This window comes from Lindgomyces ingoldianus (assembly GCF_010093535.1).
Source record: "Lindgomyces ingoldianus strain ATCC 200398 unplaced genomic scaffold BDR25scaffold_1, whole genome shotgun sequence".
Classification (NCBI taxonomy): Eukaryota; Fungi; Ascomycota; class Dothideomycetes; order Pleosporales; family Lindgomycetaceae; genus Lindgomyces; species Lindgomyces ingoldianus.
This window is the reverse complement of record NW_022985162.1, coordinates 859,963-881,457: the sequence shown is the minus strand read 5'-3', so window position 1 is coordinate 881,457 and position 21,495 is coordinate 859,963. Positions and strand designations below refer to the sequence as shown.

Sequence of the window (21,495 nt, the reverse complement as noted above, 5' to 3'; positions counted from 1 at the left end):
CTAAATTATAAAGGCTAGGTAATAAAAAGAAGCAGGTAATTATTAAGACTATACTTAAGCTATATGCGCAAGGAATTTCCCCTTAGATAGCATTTATAGCTAATATAGCTAATTCTTTGCGCACTAAGCGTAATCTAGGCTATGTTTGCATAAACTAGCCTAGTACATTTATAAAGTGTTATTTAAAGCTTAAAGTAAAGTTTTAAGTGTAAGTATAGTTAAAAGATATCTAGCTAATTATAAACCTTATTTTACTAAAGTTGTATGTGTTATTATTCTAGATGCTATACTTAGCTTTAATATTCTCTATAAGGCTAAACCTGCTCTAAATTACTCTAGAACTTTTATAGAAAGCTTTTTTATAGTTATACTTACACTTAAATGTTACTTTAAGCTCTAAATAATGCTTTATAAACGTACTAGGCTAGTTTATGTAAACATAGCCTAGATTATGCTTAGTGCGCAAAGAATTAGCTATATTAGCTATAAATGCTATCTAAGAGGAAATTCCTTGCGCATATAGCTTAAGTATAGTCTTAATAATTACCTGCTTCTTTTTATTGCCTAGCTTTTATAATTTAGCTATAGAATTAGCTTGTAAAGGTTATCTAGTGCTATAGTTATTTATTATTTTTTATAGAACTTTATATATAGCTATAGTATATTTCTTTAAGAGTTTTATGTCTTATTTAAAAGCTTAGAGTGTAAGCTATATCTAATGTTCTTTTAGCGCGTCTAAGTAGTGTTATAGGGAATGCATTAGTGTAGAAAGAGTAGTTTAGTAGGGTCTTAGCAAAAGTAAGCAACTTAGGTGTGTAAGCAACTTGCCTATAAAGTACGTTAGAACTTTAAAGCATTTTTACTTAAAACTAAGCTAATTTTTTTTATAGCTTTTTTAGTCTTAGATACTATATTTTTTTTATATAAATAAAGCCTGCCTACGCTAGAGAGCAGAGATTTAAATAATACTAAAAATAGCCTAAAGTAAAATTATATTAAGTATTAATATATAAACTTTTCTAAACTACCTTTTCTTTCTAGGTATAGTATTACACTTTATTAGTATATATACCTTAGCTTATTATTTTAGCGCCTTAGCACTATAAAAATTAATAATAATACACTTACTTATACTAATATAAATGTTAACTACTAGTACTATAACATACTTATTAGCTTTTAACGTACCTAACGGGTTGGCCGGCCACTTTTGCCAAGCCCCCACCAAACTCTACCTATCTACATAATGCCTTAACAACAACACTAGATTAAATCTTCTAAAGAACGTTAGATACAGCTTGCTCTTTAAGCTCTTAAATAAGACTTAAAACTCTCCTTAGAACGCGCTGCAGCTATCTATAATGTCTCTTACACAACACTAAGCAATTAACGCGCTGGACAGCCTTTATAAGCAGAATGCTAGCCTAAATTAAGGAATCTAACTAAGCTTAAAAAGAAGGTAGTTGTTAAGTACATACTTAAGCTTATTACGCGCAGATTTCCCCCTAGGCTTGCAGCTGTAGCTAATATAGCTAATTCCTTGCCCGCAGAGCGCAATCTAGGCTAGGTTAGCTTAAACTAGACTAGTATGTAGGTTAAGCACTGCTCTAAGTTTATAATAAAGTTTAATTATAAGTATAATTATAAGAGAGTGCTTTATAAGGATCTAGAGGTTATCTAGGGCTAGTTTTGCCTAATAGCTAACATAAAAGCTAAGTACAGTATCTAGAATAAAAACAGGTATAACTTTAATAAGTTAAGCTTTATAATAGGCTAGATATTAACTAGAGCAGTTGTTACAGCTTTAAAGAGATAAGGACAGCTAAAGGCAATATAGTAAGGTAATAGAAAGTAGACAACAGTTATCTAGGGCATTAACATAATAAAGTAGGCTATAAAATTACAGAGCTTTAAGCAGCAAATAAGGCTGCCATGTAACATAGATTACATAAAAGGAAGTAGATTTAGGCAAAAGAGACCTTAATAGTTAAAGATAGGGCTTATCTAACTACTCTAAAGGAGTTTAGAGCGTGTAGTAATAGGAAGAAGCTAAAGACGCAGGTGCGCGCTAAAGGAGGTAAGCTAAGTTAAAGGCAATGCAGGTAGTGCAATTAGACTAGGCATAACTTGCGTACGTGTAAGCAAGTAGCAGAAGTAGACTCTAAATAATATCTTGTGTTGTATTACTCTATACAGGGCTAAAGTAGGCTGTTTTGCGAGAGAATAGGGTGGTTTTAGTGGGGGCTTGGCAAAAGTGGCCGGCCAACCTGTGTGGCCGGCCAACCCGTTAGGTACGTTATAACTTATATAGTAACTATATAATAGTAAACTAAGCTAAAAAGATTATTAAAGTTATTAATAACTTTAAAATTATATTAAAATTATATTATTTAGTAGCTAATAATATAGTAAATAATAATAATAAAACTATTTTTACTTTTACATAACATCTTAAAAGGCCTCTTACCTCTAAGCACTATATACACTGCGCTAGTTATATAATCTAGCTAGTAGTTAAAGTAGTTATATATAAGAAAAAAATAAATGCTTTTAAAGTAGCACTAGCTTAAGCTGCTTTTTAGAATTAATTTAAACTATACTATTAGCATAAAGTTATAAGTAAACTTTATAACTTTATAAACATAGTATTAGTGTTATATAAATACTAAAAGGCTTTTATAACTTTTTAAGCTACTTTTAATAATAAAGACTTTTTTAAAGCTTTAAAACCTTTAATTTTATATAAAATAGCAGTGTATACTAGCACAGTATTTATTTTATGCTCCTCTACTATTATAAGCTTAAGGACACTATTACTAAGTTTATTTATAAGTAAAAAAGTACTAAGAATAATAGCACTAACTTTACTATTTTTAGTAATGCTACTTTTACTAAAATTATTAACGTACCTAACAGGTTGGCCGGCTACACAGGTTAGCCAGCCACTTTTGCTAAGCCCCTACTAAACTCTACCTATCTACATAATGCCTTAACAACAACACTAGATTAAATCTTCTAAAGAATGTTAGATATAGCTTACTTTTTAGGCTCTTAAATAAAACTTAAAACTCTTCTTATAATGTGCTACAGCTATCTATAATGTCTCTTACATAACACTAAGTAATTAACGCGCTAGACAGCCTTTATAAGCAGAATGCTAGCCTAAATTAAAAAATCTAACTAAGCTTAAAAAAAAAGTTGTTGTTAAGTATATACTTAAGCTTATTACACGCAGATTTCTTTTTAGGCTTACAGCTATAGCTAATATAGCTAATTCCTTACCTATAGAGTGTAATCTAGGCTAGGTTAGCTTAAACTAGACTAGTATGTAGGTTAAGCACTACTTTAAGTTTATAATAAAGTTTAATTATAAGTATAATTATAAAAAAGTACTTTATAAAAATTTAAAAGTTATCTAAAGCTAGTTTTACCTAGTAGCTAACATAAAAGCTAAGTATAGTATCTAGAATAAAGACAGGTATAACTTTAATAAGTTAAGCTTTATAATAAGCTAGATATTAACTAAAGCAGTTATTATAGCTTTAGAGAAATAAAAACAGCTAAAAGTAATATAGTAAAGTAATAAAAAGTAGACAATAGTTATCTAGAGCATTAACATAATAAAGTAGGCTATAAAATTATAAAGCTTTAAGCAGCAAATAAGGCTACTACATAATATAAATTACATAAAAGAAAGCAGATTTAAGCAAAAAAAACTTTAATAGTTAAAAATAAGGCTTATCTAACTACTCTAAAGGAGTTTAGAGCGCGTAGTAATAGAAAGAAGCTAAAGACGCAGGTGCGCGCTAAAGAAGGTAAGCTAAGTTAAAAGTAATGTAGGCAGTGTAATTAAACTAGACATAACTTATGTATATGTAAGTAAGTAGTAAAAGTAGACTCTAAATAATATCTTATATTATATTACTTTATACAGGGCTAAAGTGGGCTGTTTTATAAGAGAATAGGGTGGTTTTAGTAGGGGCTTGGCAAAAGTGGCCGGCCAACCTGTGTGGCCAGCCAACCCGTTAGGTACGTTACTAAAAATAAATAAAAAAAGTTAATTACTTTTATAAGTTTTTTAAAGTTTTTTACTTTATAATAAAACACTTTAAAAGTAATAGCTTATAACATACTTTACAGGCAAGTTGCTTACACACCTAAGTTGCTTACTTTTGCTAAGACCCTACTAAACTACCTTTCTTACACTAATGCATTCCCTACAACACTACTTAGATGTGCTAAAAGAATATTAGATATAGCTTACACTCTAGGCTTTTAAATAAAACATAAAACTTTTAAAAAAATGTGCTATAGCTATATATAAAGTTTTATAAAAGATAATAAATAACTATAGCACTAGATAACTTTTATAAGCTAATTCTACAGCTAAATTATAAAAGCTAGGTAATAAAAAAAAGTAGGTAATTATTAAAACTATACTTAAGCTATATACGCAAGGAATTTCCTTTTAAATAGCATTTATAGCTAATATAGCTAATTCTTTGCGCGCTAAGTGTAATCTAGGCTATGTTTATATAAACTAGCCTAGTATATTTGTAAAGTGTTATTTAGAGCTTAAAGTAAAGTTTTAAGTATAAGTATAGTTAAAAGATATTTAGCTAATTATAAACCTTATCTTACTAAAGTTATATATGTTATTATTCTAGATGCTATACTTAGCTTTAATATTCTTTATAAGGCTAAACCTGCTTTAAATTACTTTAGAACTCTTATAAAAAGCTTTCTTATAGTTATACTTACACTTAAACATTACTTTAAGCTTTAAATAACACTTTATAAACATACTAGGCTAGTTTATGTAAACATAGCCTAGATTATGCTTAGCGCATAAAAAATTAGCTATATTAGCTATAAATGCTATCTAAGGGGAAATTCTTTGCGTATATAGCTTAAGTATAGTCTTAATAATTACTTACTTTTTTTTATTACTTAGCCTTTATAATTTAGCTATAGAATTAGCTTATAAAGGTTATCTAGCGCTATAGTTATTTATTATTTTTTATAAGACTTTGCATATAGCTATAGTACATTTCTTTAAGAGTTTTATGTCTTATTTAAAAGCCTAGAGCATAAGCTATATTTAACATTCTTTTAGCGCGTCTAAGTAGTGTTATAGGGAATGCATTAGTGTAGAAAGGGTAGTTTAGTAGGGTCTTAGCAAAAGTAAGCAACTTAGGTGTGTAAGCAACTTGCCTGTGAAGTATGTTATAAATTTTTATAAATAACTATTATTAACTTATAACACTTATATACTAAGCTTCTCTAAATAAAGAATAAACTTAAAAGTAAAAGTAATAATTACTACTTTAAATCTAGTGTAGCATTTAGCATAAAAAAGTTGCTTATATACTAAAAAAAGTTTATTATAAAGCTGCTTATATTTTATTATTATGTTATAACTATTTTTAACTTTTAGATTTATCTTCTTTAGTTTAAAAACTACTAGCATAAGCACCTTTTATAGCATAAAAAAGCTAAGGCTTTAATAAAAGCTATTTTTTAAAAGTATATTAATACTAAAGTAGAGGTAAAGGTAGAGAATAATAAGTAACTACTATCTATACAACATAAGTTACTAAGTAGTAAGTATTATAATAAAAGCTTTAAGTAGACTTTTTTTTATAAATATAAGACTTTTTACTAGTAATTATTTATATAAAAAGTAGTAGAAAATAATAGAATTATAGTAATACTATAATAGTTACTATAAAGACATTACTATAGCTAAAAATAATAGCCCTTTATTTACTAATTCTTTTACATAGTAAAAACAAGCTAGACAGCTTGCCTATTTTATACTATATAAAATTACTCTTAACTTTTTATTTATCTTATTTATAAGCTGCAACTGTAAAAGAAGCTTTAGTAGTAGTAAAAAGACTATTACTTATAATAAAAATAAGCTTTCTAGCTTAATAATTAAAGCTTTTTAACTATAGAAAAACTAGCTATATTAGTGCTATGTTTATAGTAAATTATTATTCTTAGTAGACTATATATAAGCTATTATAACATAACTTTTTATAAAATGTTAAAATGTAAAAAAAATGTAAATTATAATAGTTATACTTTATAAGTAGACTTAAATATTATGCTTATATTAAAATGTACTAATAATCTAAGAAGTTACAACTATTAATTTAGCAAGTTGTAATGTATTACGTACAGTTAGGAACGCCGTTTCCTTCAAGCCCGTAATTGTTGAGCAAATCGTGAGTAAGTTACTGACCCAGGGCCAAATTTAGTATGGTACAACATTTTTCTCCGCATGTGACCTTTCATAATGTCCAGATCCTCCACAACGAAGATAATTAGCTAGCTTCTTTTCCCCCAAGCATAGCGGCTAAAATGAAAAGCCCCAGTGACGATGTTCTCCTCTCATAGACCTCTTCAGAGGCCGCTCGAAGCTTGATCCAATAGGATAGGAAGAATAAACCATTCCAGTATGGTCAGAAGAGGGCGTCGCACATGACTTCTTTCTCACGTGACCCTGGGTTAAGGGCGAATGTATGACCATGATTCACATTAATTTCCTATTCAGAACTAGTTAATACTTCTTACCTCAACCTCCTGAGACCAGACCTTAAATTATAAATCAGTCGACCTAGTGTGGTTCTCACCACCTAATTGACCAGTCATAACTGCATGCCCTTCATCGCCAGCCATCTAACTAACCCGGCGATAGAGGCAGTTTGCCATTGAACCACCGAAGGTTTTGCTGAGGCCATCTGGCGGTACATGGTTTAACAAGTGGTGTTCTCGGGTGTTGCATACTTTCCGCTATAAACTCCTGGAGATTGGCTAGCGCATGGGAGAATGTCTGCAAAATGACAAGATAATGATCAATTGAGCTGCAAGAGAGGAAACATATTCCGCCTAGACTGATGCACCAGCGTTGTTTGGTCATTGTGTGAAACGTTCAAGGTACCCTTAAATGACATTACAAGAGATTATTCCTTTTCATAAGCTACGCGAAGACTAGAAGGCCTTTAGTACTTCTTCGAGACCTACACAACAAGCCTGCGCAAGGGTGTGAAGCTTATGGCTTTCGGTATAGCTCATTGTGTAATGAAATCACAACAAGGCTGGGAGCCGTAAAGAGAGTTGGAAGTCAAAAAGATCTTCTGATGAAGGCTGAAATACGAACCCAGCTTAGGAGTCGCGATACATCGTATGACGGAAGTGTAAAGAAATATCAGAAGATTCGAAGCCAATGTCGAGTGATCATCAGCCCAAAAGCCACCATTTCGCTTATATGTGTTTGCTTTTTCTCACCCGAGCACATGCTCAATTTGTTTTACATTCCGTGATTTTATCAGTACCCTGCAAAAGCCGAGAAAAAGTCTGAAATGCCGGGAATTGAAATCGGGGGGGCTAGTATTGGGTGGATTTCCCTTTGCACTCAGTTTGCTTAGCCAATACGAACAAGGGTTCCCATTACTTAATGAGGGGTTTAACTTTCACAAAGAGTTCATTTCGTTCACAGATGATCTCCGCCGCCAGGAAATGCTATTCAAGCAAAACATGACAGAGTTACTTGACCCTACCATTGCCGACGATAGCAATCTCAATGAGGTGGTTAGTAATCCCTAGGATCCTCGGTATAAAGATGGAAGTCTAGATACTGTCCTAATTGGACGTGTGAACGGTGAGCAGGATTGCTTGTTGCGAATACGGAGCCGAATGAAATGATACCAAAGCGAAACTAAAAAGCTTCTGGGGAGTGAAATGACGAGGGACGTTTTAGGATCGTATCCGACTGCGTAGCCGGTGGCTAACGTCCTGTGTGATTGTCCAGGCGAAGTGGAAAGGGGCCGTGGAATGGACAATTCCATACAGGTTCGAGTGAGTATATCAAAGAACATACACCTGACTCTATCCTTAGTAAAGCTACTCGGATCTTCGCAGAAGTGAGTACCTTTTCTTTTCCCACTCCCGAGCTCGACGTCAGGTTAGAACGAGGGCGGCTGCCTTGGCCAATCAGCTTGTTTAAGTGACCCTTCGTCGCGGATGTAATGGGTGCTGGCTTTGACAAACCGGCCAATGCCAGGTATTATGCTCCGCGGTTTCCTCGGGCGCCGAAGATCCATCAAGACCGTACGTTTAAAGATACAGTTAGCTTTGACGAGATGCAAGAATTAGCACAGGATTGCATGGAGATGTCACAGCAGATCGTGAGCGAAAACAAAAACCGGCTCGAGAAGCTCAAAGAAACATACTCTAACCCTGAGCACCTGATAGATTCCACGTATCACCACTTAAGTAGGAGGGATAGTAGCTCTTTCTACGCCCGGAGAAATGCCACCCGCTATCCCAACCACAATCTTGCGCCGTTGTCTCCCGCCGTTCTCTCCCGTCGTCATTTCCAAAAGCGGCCCAGAAGGCCGAGTCGTGCTTCGGTATTTGCCAGATGGCGTCGACAAAATCATTGGGCTTAGACGAACGAGGTCTTAAGTTAGAATACGCAACGAAATTAGAATATGCAACGAGAGGAACAGCGAGAGATCTCTTCCGCGATTCCAAATACTCTCATTCATATGTCGCGATTGTCGACGGACGAACTTACGATGTAAAAGTACCGATAAAGCCCTCGTCAAGGTCGCACGGCTCTCGCCACTGAAATGCCACGCAGCTTGATCTAGAGCTCAGCGAAACAGTCCAACTAGCCAATGATGATGGGGAGATAACGTGTTTCAATAATTCCAAGGCCGGACAGTTGTGGGAACACAGAACGACATCCTGGGCATCTGCATCCACGTCTATTGATGTGGGAATACTGTATGTATCTTCATGTACATATCATCATCGCCCCAACTCCCACAGCCTAGTTACAAACCCGGAGGCCTTCCAATCTCCAACGTTTTCGGATCGAAGAATGCCTCACCTCGCCAGTAGGTTCGCCAGACGTCCGGATCCCCTTCCAGTGAGCGGACACGTTAAGGATTCCCGGGCCTTCCGCATAATTTCCAGTCAGCTCGAGAGGTCAGCTCATGCCGGTGCGTACCCCTATTTTCCACCTGCTTGCATGAAGCTGCGCGCCTCGCCCAGCTTGAAGCATTAACCCTTAGGACTCGGCAGTGCTTGCATGAGCCGCATCACCTAGGAACCTGTTGCTCTACTGGTTAGTATGAAAATGACTGCTTCATCAATCCCTAAAGTCTTAGATCCTTCTCGTGACAAGTCAGTCCGTGGCCGCCTCCCTGCTGGCAGAGTCCAGTCCGGATCCATTGTATTCAACCCATGCATTTGTGCATGAATACGCACCGCGTACTCTAACCCACGAGGAGTAAGTGACGTGTACAGAGTCATTATAGTGAGCCCTCCTGTGCGTCTCTTCCGTTAATACGTATCTCCACCGTCTCATCGCACCACCTCTTAGACGGAAAGGCAACCTGCTATAATAGAGATTCATATCGTTTCAAAGACGTTTCCCCCAACAACTGTACGATGACCTCCCATGACGATAGTTCTGATGCCTTGTGGTTCGTCAATGGACGGCGCAAATGCTTTTTTCCCATTGCCATTGTATAGGAGCCAGACCATATCTGAATATAATTCTTCAGATTGAGAGCCAGGGAGCTTAAGAACTGCTAGCGTATACGGACATGTGTCAAAGTACTCCTATCCGATTGAATCCACAAACTACTAGAATTTGCAAGGATCATGTATCTTGTGAGGTTATTCAGCGGCGATTCACTGTAACTCGGAAATCTGACCCGGCTAACTACAGATTATTGCGCCGCATCCCTATAGCCAGTCATCTACTCTTTCGGCTTGGTTATTAAATAGAGTTATTTCAGTAATAGATGCTTATATTATCCCGCGATCATGGTTCTGATGAAATTCAACGATTTATTTAAGCGCTCACTTTGTAAATAGTTTCTGACAATCATACCCCTGCTTGCCCATCACTCATTTGCCTCATCCTCATGCTTCCAGTCTCACTATCTGCCCTCCATACGTGATCAATAATCTCATATTTTAATACCCACTCTCCTTTATCGTCGCCTTTATCGCAGAACGGTGTTCTCGTTACCACAAGACGTTGACCTCGTTGTTCCATGACGAGCCGGAGCCCCAACCACCAAACTATACCCCAAAGAGCAGAAGAAAGTCCAATAGTCGGCACGACATAGTTGGGTATGGCAGTGGTTGTCCGAGCGAGGCTGTTGGGCGGGTTGAGAAAGGCCGTTACCAGGAGGAAGGCATTACAGACACTGTTAGATTGTTAAAACCCGAAGATATTTAGTTAAATTTGGTTGTAATACTTACCAGTATATGATAGCCGCTGTGGAGCCGCCAAGTGGAGAGTATTGCGAAACAAAATCTTTCCGTACATACTTGGCGTATACCAGTCCTAGACTGGTGAAGAACCCCATCACTGATATGATAACGTACGCATATAATGACACCAGAAAACTATAAGCGTCTCCCGGCTTGAGCTTCGCTGTGATTGCAATTAAGAAAATGGAGGAGACCCAGTGCAGAGCAAGTGCAGCCATTGGGGACTGTTCTAAATCCTCTTTACCATCAACGATGTTAGCGTCTCCTTTTTTCTTCGTGATTCTAGCGAGAAATTTTGCCGTGGGTGTCGTTTTCCCCGTCGCCAACCACAAACTCTTTGGTAGTATACCCTCTTTCGCGATCTCTTGTTTAACGCGTGCGGCTGTGAATGTCATAACGATTAGGTTCCCCAGGATCGAAAACGCCACAAAGGCCTGCACGACGTGTTTGGCAACGTCATTATGGAAAACTTGCTCGAAGAATAGGCTCGTGATGTCGACGTCTGCATTTTCTGGCTTGACAATGACCTCTATTGGGACGACACAGACGTATGCAATGTTGACGAGAACGAAGAGCACAGTCAGCAGACCCATGGCGGATATAACAGCTCGGGCGAAGTTTTTCCGCGGCTGATGTACCTCACTGAGAACGTAGAAGGGTTGTTCAAAGCCAGAATAGGTGTAAAGAACATACAAGAATGTGGACGTGTAGCTAGCCAGCCCTTTCGCTGTACTGGTAAAGGCATCGTTCGGGTTGAGGCTTGCTCCTGTCGGTCGGGGTTCTTCATTGTTGAAATTTCGGCCACCACGTACAGCGAAACCAAGGATGATTATGGTGAGGAGGATACATGCTTTCATAATAGCAAAGAGGTTGTTTACCAGGATTCCACCTCGTCGAGAAAATGCATGAAGAAGTGCCACTACAGTGAGAGCGGCGATTGCAAGACCAATCACCGGACCTCGTTGTGGATCCTGATATCCGGCGGCCAGCAGGACGTATCGTCCAAAGGCGATGGCGTTCCCGGAGAGATTTCCGAGGATGATGAAGGCAATGCCATACATGCACGTTGCGAGGAATTTTGGTTTTCGGAGTATCCATTCCAGCTGCACGTGTCAGCCTGAAAAGTTGAAAGTGAGAAATTTGTACAAAAGGCACATACATAATTCTTCTCCCCGCCGCTACGAGGAACGGCGCGTTCTTTGCCATCGACATGCTCGCGAGGGATGGAAAGCCCAAATTCGAGCCATACAAGTGTCCCACACATGACGAGTAACCCCCCAATGGCCCAGAAGACGATATTCACACCCACACTGTTTGTTCCCTGAAGAATCTTCGCTGGAGTGGCGAAGATACCGGAACCAATACTGCGGTTGAAGATGAGACAAATGACAGTGAACGAGTGAATTTTCTCCTGCCGGCTTGGAGCATATTCCTTACGCATCCGCTCCTGGTCCAACTCGAGCTCCACAAGGTCTTCCTCGTCGAATTTTCCTGGTGTAGAAGTCGCCATCATGTGAGGAGTATAAGTTGCAGAGAGGCCCGAGGCTCTTCGGTGCGGATGATAGGGTCCGGATTGAGTGAGGTTTACAATACTCGCTGTCTCAGATACAAGGAAGCGGCTGTACTTCTACCACTATACATACATCAGATGGAAAAGCGATCGCATCCGGTCACTCCAAATAACATATCCACGGGGTCGGTGTGGCGTCGCACCGGTGAATGAAACTGGAATCATAGCCTCAAAGCGTGTCCAAGCTAGGCTGTGCTCAGGGTAGAATTGAGATTCTATCCACTCTGGAAAGACCAAAGAGTCTTGTGGCGTCGTGGTTGCCTTGCGCCTTGTACCCTCAAGTATTGGTGGGTGTGCCACAGCCTTGGCCTCGCCAATGAGCGTGTCCACCAGCTGAAAAAGTGAGGCGATACGGACTTGGACTTCGCCAGTATTGGGGCGCAGCTTGTGTATCCGGTTACCACAAACGCATTTCGTCCATTCGACAACTATGATTCTACATATACAGCGGGCTGAGAAAGGATCAACGCTGTATCGTCGTGCAGTAAATGCTCCCCAGTTCTTCATCACCGGAACGGCCCGATGTCGCTCGGCTTTAGCATCACTGACATCGTACTAGCCTCAAAGACTGCAAAGCAAATCAAAGATATTTGGTTCTCAAAGCTGAATCGTGCAGGTTTGTTTGCAGTGTGCTGTCTTCGCCCAGAAGAATCTCGCTAACTGGACGTTACGTTCAAGACATCCACTACTTCCAGTTTGGCCGCGACATCGGCGGGCTCGAAAGCCTTCTAGATAAGTTCGGGAAGGCGTTTGACGAGTTCGCCCGAGTACGCGAAATACAACTTTCCGTCCGAGACTACCATTCTTGGGAGCTGAAGACGCTCAAGGAAAAGCAAGAGCAAGCAGAATTGGTCGGAGGTTTTCTCGAGACGGTGCAGCAGTGTCAGGAGCTTCTAGAAGAGAATGGGAAATACCTGACTAAGAAAGCGAATGCTTGGGACAATGCAAAATGGCACGTCTTTGGGGGACAAGAGAGCGCAGACAAGTTGAGGGCGAGAATCCAATTTCATTCTACCAAAATTAGTGTTTTTATGCAGACTCTCTCCGTCTCAGTTCAGGCTGCAACAGCGAATGCTCTCAGAGATATTCGAATTCAAATTGAGCGACTGCCGCTTCTTGTCCTGAGAGAAATCTTAGCCGGATTATCTGGAGGACCAAGAAAAGATGGCCTCCACCCAGTCATGCTAGAACTTCACGATCAGTATATCGCCGCTCTCGAGCGCGACAAGCCAAACGCGTACGAGGATCCCACGAGGTTTCCCTTAAAAGAAGGACTAGACGCTCTTGCGAATGCATTAGAACAGGTACGGTACCCTCTAGAGCATCGGATCGATCGATGTGTTAATTCTCTTGTGCAGAGCACGATCAAATTCACGGGAAATGGCCTTGGAATATGGCATCCGACTGTTCATCAACTCAACAACCTTATCAAGGCGCGTTGGATCTTCGATCGAATGGTTGAGAGCACCCACCTGAGAGAAGCTGGTCCCGATTCGCTCTGGAGATGGTGTCTAGAAAGTATCCAAGAACAGATCAAAATGGAATACGCCAAGTATGAGCAAGAAATCATCGCGGAAGAAGCCAATATTGCCAGTCTAGACCTAGACTCCTTTCGAATCTGGATGCCTCCACAAGAGACGAATACTGTATCGATCACGGAGGCTGACGAGAGTCAGCAGGAAGAGAAAATCCTTGCGGTCTCTTTGGGTGACCATGGGCAACACCAGAAAGAGTTGATCGTGTTTCGGCGGCCCCGAAACGAACTGCGACTCGTCACCGTCACATCTCGCTTGAATGGAGGGGGAAGTGCGTTCGCACCACATGAAGATAACAAAGTGGTTAATATGCATCAAGTGCAGGTAGTTCCAAGATATGCCCTACCAGGTCGACCAAGAGTACCGTACCAAAATATTATCGAACTCTGTTTTCCAGGCGCAAGCAGCGGCTACACGTATGAGTTCAAGGTGGATGAGGATTTGCTGAAGTTCCAGCAGGCCCTTCTAGGATACAAAGTCGTATTCGATAAGTAAATACTTTCCTAGTCCTCATGTGTGGCTTGTATTAATAATGCCAGTTCTAATTTCCGCTGGGCCTTCCATCGATCGAATTCCTGGGGTCGGACGGAGAAGATGCAAGGCCTGGGCCGCATCCAGATTTGGCAAGCAAAGCCTCTTGCACCCCCGAGACAAGATTATCAATCGCTCCCCTCCACTAGCTCTTTTCCGACGCAGAGCCGGGCCGATTCTATCCACAGTAATAATACCATGGCATCAACCATTCGACCTCGACCGCGGTTCCCCGAACCTGCGCCTGATGCAGGAAATGTCGTAGTTCTGCAGCGACCCGCATTACCAATCGTAATTTTGTTCACTGAAGTCAGCGGAAAGCCTACATTCCTTGTCTTACAGCGTACGTCCCATTCCTTGCGCTTATTCCCTTCGCTAAGAATGAACAAGTATGCAAACTGATTAATCTGTAGTTGACCCAAGCATTCAAATTCACCTTCCGTCCTGTGACTGCGGCTCACAAAAAGAGAAAAAGCAAGCCGAGTGCCTCCGGACAGTCTTAGAGTGCCATCCTCCGAAGCGCGAAAAGTTCTCAATTACTCAACTTTCTGCAAACCATGGCACGGATTTGTCGTCATGGAACATTGCGCTCTTTGGGCATCCACGACATCCAGATCTAGATGGCATCGAAAAGGTGAAAGGTGTGAGGTGGATTAGTCTTGATGGGCAGACACCGGAAGAGCGAGCGGATCTCCAAAGTTCGCTCAACATCATTGGCAGGATTAGAGACAAGCAACAAAGGGAATATGACATCCAAAAAGCTCTCATTTCGAGACGAGCAGAGCGTCCCCGACAGTACCAAACACTTGCTCTACCGGCCCGCACATCGAGGACGTTTTCACCCTTATCAAGTCCAACCTCAAGATCGGAAACTTTTTCTACAAGATCGATCATAAGTGAAGATGATAAGGATAAGGAGTACAAGCTATTGCAAGGTTCTACCTTTGCATAGAGCTGTCTTAGAGCATTCTTCTGTGTATATAGTTGTCATTGGAAAACTTCAGATTCTATTCTTCCCTTCCTTCCTTCTCCACCCTGCACCAGAGCACTTGTTCTCCTTTCATGTGTTCTCTTGTCATCTCATATTCTCTATCTTTTTAAGGCCACATTCTCTTGCCTCCTAAAATCCGCGTCCGTGCCCCACCACCCACACTTCTCAGCGCGTTAACTCAGCACACCTCGATTAACTATGGACAATCTCGAGCTAGCTATCGAGCAGCCTATTACGGACTATAGTACTAGCATTTATAAGAGCCAAAGGGCTGCTGCAAAGACGTATAGTATCCCGTGGAGCACCCTACAGGTTCGACTCAAGGACGCGACCAATAGTACGATATCGCATCAACACCAGCAGCGATTAACGCCAGATCAAGATGGGTTTTCAGTTAAATGGATACTTGGGGAAGCTACGCGAGATGGTTAATCGAATTCTACGTATGTGTCGAAGACCTCATGGTAGTATAATGCTCGATCTGCGGTTGCAACGAGGCGAACGGTTGCAGCACGGGAGGATTGTCCAACCCTTTCATATGGTCCATGCAACAAGACACTATCATATTACCAAGAGCTTACCCGATGCCAGAAATCACAACGCTGCCCTGGTCAGTACCATTCGGTGCAAAATCGCAGGTAGTTTGCATAAGCTTGGGAAATACATCTGGGAGATAGAACGTAATTCCTCCTCATATAGGGCCAGACTCAAATGTCTTCATTTTCATCGAAGTACCAATTCCGAAGTTGTTTAAGCCTCCTTTAAGCGCAATCCAGAGGGCCCGATGCTCTTGAGCGTTTGCATGAACAATTTCGCCGGACGCAAGAACGGCTTCAAAGTCGATGACGGAATCTCAGGCAAAGCCGTGTTGGGGTGAGTACAAAGAGAGGCCTCCTGTAAGAGTACTAGATATCACTGCGAGGAACTGCCATCCATCAAGGATTTACCTCCAAGCACAAGTCCAACCACCCCGACCCTTGGATCACGCCCCCTAGCTGTCGTCAACCTGTACTTTTCAAGTTCGGCATACCCTGAACTCCAAGTCTCCCCCCAGCAATGTTTACAGCGAATGGTGCGTGACCGCTTTCTCGAACGGCCATTTGGCACTCACCTCTGTTGGGGGGTGGATACGAGGCCTGTGCGAGAGCAGAAACTTCGTTTGCAGTCGTTGGCTGAGCGACGAAGGAAGGTTTCATGCTGCCCTCGAAAGGGTGAAGTATGCGCTGTTGGTTTTCCCATATTCTTCGTTCCCTGGTACCAAGACTCTGCCTAGCAGGATTTCGTTCAGAATCCTTTGCCCATCTGATATGGTAGGAAAAGATATCAGACTTCGAAATTGGGTTATCCTACGACAATTTTGTGGGTGCAGATGCTACTGTACGGAATATGAATGAAGTCGGCGGGGAGACTCGGGTGATGGTAAGCCAAACCTGAGATTATCAATTAATTAAGGCACAGCTAGCACAATCAGACCTCCTTCAGATAGAAAGGTAAGTAAGCAAATCCTCGAGAATTTTTAACATTTAATATCCCCGAATATGTTCCTCCTTCCTCCTATGGATCGGCAATCGTTCCCTTCATCTCAAGATTCTTTTCAGGTGGGGGCCTGCCCATCGTAAATAAGATGGAATCATAGACTAAGGAGTGGAAGGAAATGGCCAGGGGGAACCAAACTGAGAGACCAAAACTTGGTAAGGCTTCTCTTTGTGCCTGGCTTGCCATGGCCAGGGGTGCATGTGTTAGTCAGCATGGCAACCTTGAAGTAATGAAAACCGCCGCGTGCTCTCCCGAGACTCGACACCATTCTTTCTCACCTCTGTAGCAGAAAATAGACTTATACCTCCGTCGATTTGCAGCAGCATGTGAGCAGCATGTGTTGTAGCCACGTTCTCACGGTCAAATACTGGTCATCTAGTGGAGTCGTCGCGATTGAGTTGTCTTCGAAATATTCGCGAGCATCACAATATATTTTTAAAGACATCGAACGTTCGCACTTCTTGCCGCGATGATGTAGCGGAGAGTGACAGCTCGCAGGGCGTGTCTGCGCTGATGTATGAAATTGACGGCCTTTCAAATTTAGGAGTTAGGTTATCGTAGTACGATAACGTTCGTTGTTACCAATCGCATTCGGTGTTCTAGACTTCTAAGTTAAGCATATATTCTAGGTTGAGATCCAAGCACCACGGTAATTGTAGGGGATAATGACTTCATTCCTGGGGAGCACCTATAGCCCGTTGCATTTTCGCACTTTTCGTTGAATGCTGTTATGGTAGGAATACAGTCGAGAAATATCTCAGAGCTAAATGGCCGGTATGGAAGTACGTTAAGGTACAGCATGTTTGCAAGATCTGCCCGGTGACAAGAACGGTGGTGCAAACGGTGCTTCAGGTCAGTGATAGCTGCGCATTCCATATCTTAGCGTACTTGATAGAAGTGAGTCGAGCGAATTATTATCGCATCACGAGTTAAGCGGCGTGATTAGTGGGAGAAATAGGTGTCGAGGAGATTGAGAGACAGCAATAAATCGAGCATGAGTGAGTCTCCGTGGTTGTTGATCGTAAACGTACAGTTTTGGCTGGTGTCTAGGCCCGGCGAAATTTTGATTCAAGGAATGAATATCTATTTGAAGTTTATCTCCAAATTTTTCGGCGTAGTGATATGTGTTCGACGCGAGATATTGGGACTGTCATCTATGCTAAGTACAAAAAAAATAAGCAAAGGAGGGTCAAACGTGGTCATTTAGAACATTAAATCCGTACTCGAAATGTGGAGAAAACTTAATACTGTCCAGTGCTGAAGCTAGAGCTGAATGAAGGCAATCAGTGAGACGATGAGGCTGAAGGACAAGAGGGATTCCGAGTTGGGCTGACCGGAAGTATGCCACGTACAGCCAATCGTTGGAGCTGGTGCAACCTCTCGCCTTATGGGACACCGGAGACAATTTGGAACCGCTCTGTCGAGGCTCCGGTTTTCTCAGCCTTGCAGGAGACACCGGAGTGTTGCCTAGTCTTTGACACGTTCTGCTTTTTAATTTGCACACCTCGTTTTCGCGGCAACCTCTTAGGACAACCTCTCCGGGATTCGAACCGGGGCCTTTGAAGGGCGTGAAGGCGATTGCGAAACCGTTAATTCGCCCTCATGCAAGAGTACAGTAGCCTAGTTGCAGTTCCATCGTGGTGTAACGAGGCCGTAGGTTCCGGTGCGGCCACTCGCAAATGATGCAACGTGTGGAAACGGATAAATTCTCAACCTGCTCACCTCAAATATTAGGATTTGAGACAGCGGAACACCACTGTCCACATTGTTCGCTCCCACTAGTCGTATCTTGAAACCTCCTACTTCTATCTTCGCTCTAGAATAGATAGTCGTCCACGAGATCATGTTCCGACGTCCTACCGACTCGTCCTTGCTGAAGGCCAGCAACGCCCAACGCAGGCCCACGTTTCCGTCTGAGGCCAACACGGGGCGGGTGCAGGACAGATATCCAGCGTACCAGGACTTCCCATGGCAGAAAATTGAGGGCTATTTGAGGGGAAAGTGGCCGCACTGGATAGACTTCAACGCGAAGCATGTACGACTACGTGGCTCCAATGCAAATGGAGGCAATACTGACTACTGCTGTCCTAGGTTGGCGATAGTTGGGAATTCGAGATTCCAGTTTTACTGACGGAGGTGAGTAGTTGAGTGAGGACGAGGATGCATTTTAGATGTGGAGGCTGAGACATGTCACTAGGGGGATAGGCGGGAGCTGAGGAGGCTGAGGGATGGGAATCGAACTCGTCGGGACTCGCAATCACCTGAGCGCTAATCTGGTGGCAGTTTTGCTGATGTCTGGGTGTAGTCATAAGGCAGCAAGGAACCATTGGAGAAACTCGTAGTATCTATCCAAGCAATGCACCTGGCCCTTTTTGAAGTGGTGCAACGGGATGGTAAAGGAGTGAGGTGCGCTCGTGCGAGTATGCCTCGGCAAGTAGGCGCTTCGCTTGGAAGCCGCGTCCGTGCCTTGTTGCCCCTGTGATCGTCATCCTGTCCATGCGCATTTCATCTACTCCCACAGCCGCAGGGTCACTCCGTGAGGCGCTCACTGTATATTCTCCATGCTCAAAATGTCCTTGTCCCTTTCATCTCATCTCCGTACAGCAATAGCTTCACACTTCTAGCAGACTTGAGCAATCGAAATGACGTTATCAAGCGACTTCCAAAATTCCTACCTCAACTTCATCAACTACCCTGAGAACCTCATCCCGAAGGGCACTACTACCTATCGTTCCACTCTTGCTTCATATAAACAGCGTCTTGATGACTGCGAGTCAGATCTCTGTCTCGTAGATGGAGAGGATGACATTGACAATGACTTTGAAATCCCCATCCGAGACCTCTGCACGGCCTCAGGAAAAGGTTCGCCATGTCAACTATGCAAAGGCTTCCTCCTAACAAATACAGCTATCGATAAGAGGAACATACATTCCCCCGATGAACTAACCCAATGGCTTGGGGTAACGGTCATCCAAGACCCGGTGAACGCGGGCCACAAGATTGTAACAGTGCAAAAGAGGGACCCAAAATGCCGATTCATGTACGACGTCACCTGATTGAATCTGCAACCGGGACCTAACTTCACTCTAGATATATATACGCTGAGCATGCGCGCGATCAACTGAAGACGACGCGGAGCAGCATCACTCAGCTCCTAACTTTCCATCAAGTCATGCCTGTTTATCTTGACTTTATGCTAGTGTTTGGGGCGCAAAGTGACCCAAAAGACCTCCGATTCAGCGGGTTCCGTGAACAGAGCATCATGCAGAATCCCCCTCGAGGACCAACGATTCCAGAATTGGATCGCAGCGGAAGGCACTTCCAAATGTGCTACAACCTCAAAGGTGTTACATTCAAGAAAAAGAGCGATGAGAGTATCAAGCTTGATGAGTGGTCTATCCGGCAAGCTGCAGTCTATCATCAATTCGATGTAGTTTTTGGTACTACGCTGTGGATCGTCACGAAAGGACGCATCGACATACAGCAGCGTTACAAAGAGTTGACCGGCCCAGATGGCCGCCCAGAAGATAAGTCGTTTGCCACACTCGAGGAGTGTTTCCGGTCCAGCCTTGCCGCTCATCTGCTCTACTGCCACTGGTCTACAGAAGATTGGCGCTGGTATATTCGCTGGCTTGAACGTGTTATTGACGCAGAGGTGAGCCTCCGCTCTAACCCCTCTTTCAAATCTACGCTAAACACCCGGTAGAGCTCGATGGCCATATACGGCCCACGAGGGCCCGGATATGCACACAAGGAGTACCGGCCATACCACATTCAGGATCTCCAGTATTGGCAAGATAAGACAAACGAGGCTGTCATGGTCATAGAAGCCAATGTGGAAGTAATCAAGGCTCTTCGACGATTCTACATCAATCTAAAGGTGCACAAGGATTTCCCGACCACCCTCAAAAACGCATGCAGTGACGATCTATCCACATTTGTCGCTCATCTAGACGAGATCATTGATGATTTCGGCATGCAGATATCTCGCACAAAGTTGCTTGCAAAAATCATCAGTGATCGGAAAGAACTTGTCCTTCAACATCTGCAAGGTCAGGCGGCAGAGCGCACTGAGCAACTAAATTTGAATCTAGAGAGAGAGGCCATCGTTATGCGCATCGTCACCATAGTCACCTTGATATATCTACCGGCCACGTTTGTCTCAGTAAGACCCCAAATTTATCGCCACTCCCTTTAATGAAAATTGACAATCTCCCTAGACATTCTTTAGTACGGACGTAGTCAAGTACCAGAATCAAAGCGATGCTAGTGGCGGGTCGAACGATGGTTCATTCTCGTCGCTTGCGCTGAAGAGATGGCTCCAAGTCACTCTTCCCTTGACAGCAATCACGCTTGCAGTAGCGTGGTCAACCTACAAGATTTCAGAGACGGCAAGGAGCGTCTCGCACCCGCCGAAAACACTAAGGAATCCTCCCGGGCCTAATATTCCGATGGATCACGCTCAACTACCCCAAGAGTCGAAACGGCCGATTGCAGATTCCTCACAGCACCTCTCTAGATGGCAATCGATCCAGCAGTTAATGAGGGGCTGGAAAATGCACGGTCTCGTGTCGAGACTGTCGTGGCGAAGGCCCCCAACTTTGCCATTACACCAGAGCTCACAGTCACCCACGTGATGAATGAGTGTCATTCCGTGGGCGACAAGATAAATTTAGAACCACGGGCTTTGCAGAACATATCCGTGTGACAGCAATATTCTGTTTTTGTAGAGCGCGCCGCTGGTTGGAAGGCATGCAGCTTTCCCCAGGCATGGCAGGTCCCGCTGGGGAACAGGCGTTCCCGCTAGTCTGCGAACTCCCAAATCCAAGGCCAGGGCTTCCAAGGCTCGGATTTTGCAGTCCTCGAAGACTACACCGCTATTCAAGCACTGCTTTGAGAGGGAAAAGAAGGATAAAGTCGAGATGGGGAAATAATAAAGGTCTGACAAATTGCAAAAAGGCTGCAATGATGGCCCTCAAGTTCAACCCCACTGCATGATCGCTGCCTGATAACTGCCTGCACCTTTT

The 21,495-nt window shown here is 42.4% G+C and overlaps 6 protein-coding genes across 6 annotated transcripts; 4 read left to right on the top strand and 2 right to left on the bottom strand.

Moving 5' to 3' along the window:
• The first annotated feature begins 7,825 nt into the window (after nt 1-7,825).
• On the top strand, nt 7,826-8,678 carry BDR25DRAFT_2849 (uncharacterized protein). The gene has a single exon (XM_033688145.1). It carries the CDS (start codon nt 8,037-8,039, stop codon nt 8,457-8,459), a length of 423 nt encoding a protein of 140 aa, XP_033554498.1. The 5' UTR covers nt 7,826-8,036; the 3' UTR covers nt 8,460-8,678.
• A 1,214-nt stretch (nt 8,679-9,892) lies between these two features.
• BDR25DRAFT_249790 (amino acid transporter) lies at nt 9,893-11,927 on the bottom strand. The gene is made up of 3 exons (XM_033686033.1): nt 11,465-11,927; nt 10,294-11,408; nt 9,893-10,238 (listed from the first exon to the last, which is right to left on the bottom strand). The coding sequence occupies exons 1-3, from the start codon at nt 11,816-11,818 to the stop codon at nt 9,911-9,913; spliced, it is 1,797 nt and encodes a 598-aa protein (XP_033554497.1). The 5' UTR covers nt 11,819-11,927; the 3' UTR covers nt 9,893-9,910.
• Nucleotides 11,928-12,366: 439 nt separating this feature from the next.
• On the top strand, nt 12,367-14,930 carry BDR25DRAFT_2804 (uncharacterized protein). Its single transcript, XM_033687808.1, has 5 exons — nt 12,367-12,491; nt 12,554-13,179; nt 13,234-13,901; nt 13,950-14,284; nt 14,355-14,930. The coding sequence occupies exons 1-5, from the start codon at nt 12,398-12,400 to the stop codon at nt 14,891-14,893; spliced, it is 2,262 nt and encodes a 753-aa protein (XP_033554496.1). The 5' UTR covers nt 12,367-12,397; the 3' UTR covers nt 14,894-14,930.
• Nucleotides 14,931-15,130: 200 nt separating this feature from the next.
• Nucleotides 15,131-15,364, top strand: BDR25DRAFT_205859 (uncharacterized protein; the record flags this gene model as incomplete). Its single annotated transcript, XM_033684470.1, has 1 exon — nt 15,131-15,364. One exon carries the CDS (start codon nt 15,131-15,133, stop codon nt 15,362-15,364), a length of 234 nt encoding a protein of 77 aa, XP_033554495.1.
• Nucleotides 15,365-15,623: 259 nt separating this feature from the next.
• Nucleotides 15,624-15,785, bottom strand: BDR25DRAFT_205735 (uncharacterized protein; the record flags this gene model as incomplete). Its single annotated transcript, XM_033684463.1, has 1 exon — nt 15,624-15,785. A coding segment is annotated over one exon (162 nt), but the record flags the coding sequence as incomplete, so codon positions are not given.
• Nucleotides 15,786-18,995: 3,210 nt separating this feature from the next.
• On the top strand, nt 18,996-21,395 carry BDR25DRAFT_249788 (uncharacterized protein). The gene is made up of 5 exons (XM_033686032.1): nt 18,996-19,330; nt 19,376-19,508; nt 19,559-20,123; nt 20,175-20,633; nt 20,689-21,395. The coding sequence occupies exons 1-5, from the start codon at nt 19,111-19,113 to the stop codon at nt 21,103-21,105; spliced, it is 1,794 nt and encodes a 597-aa protein (XP_033554493.1). The 5' UTR covers nt 18,996-19,110; the 3' UTR covers nt 21,106-21,395.
• The last annotated feature ends 100 nt before the right edge of the window (nt 21,396-21,495 follow it).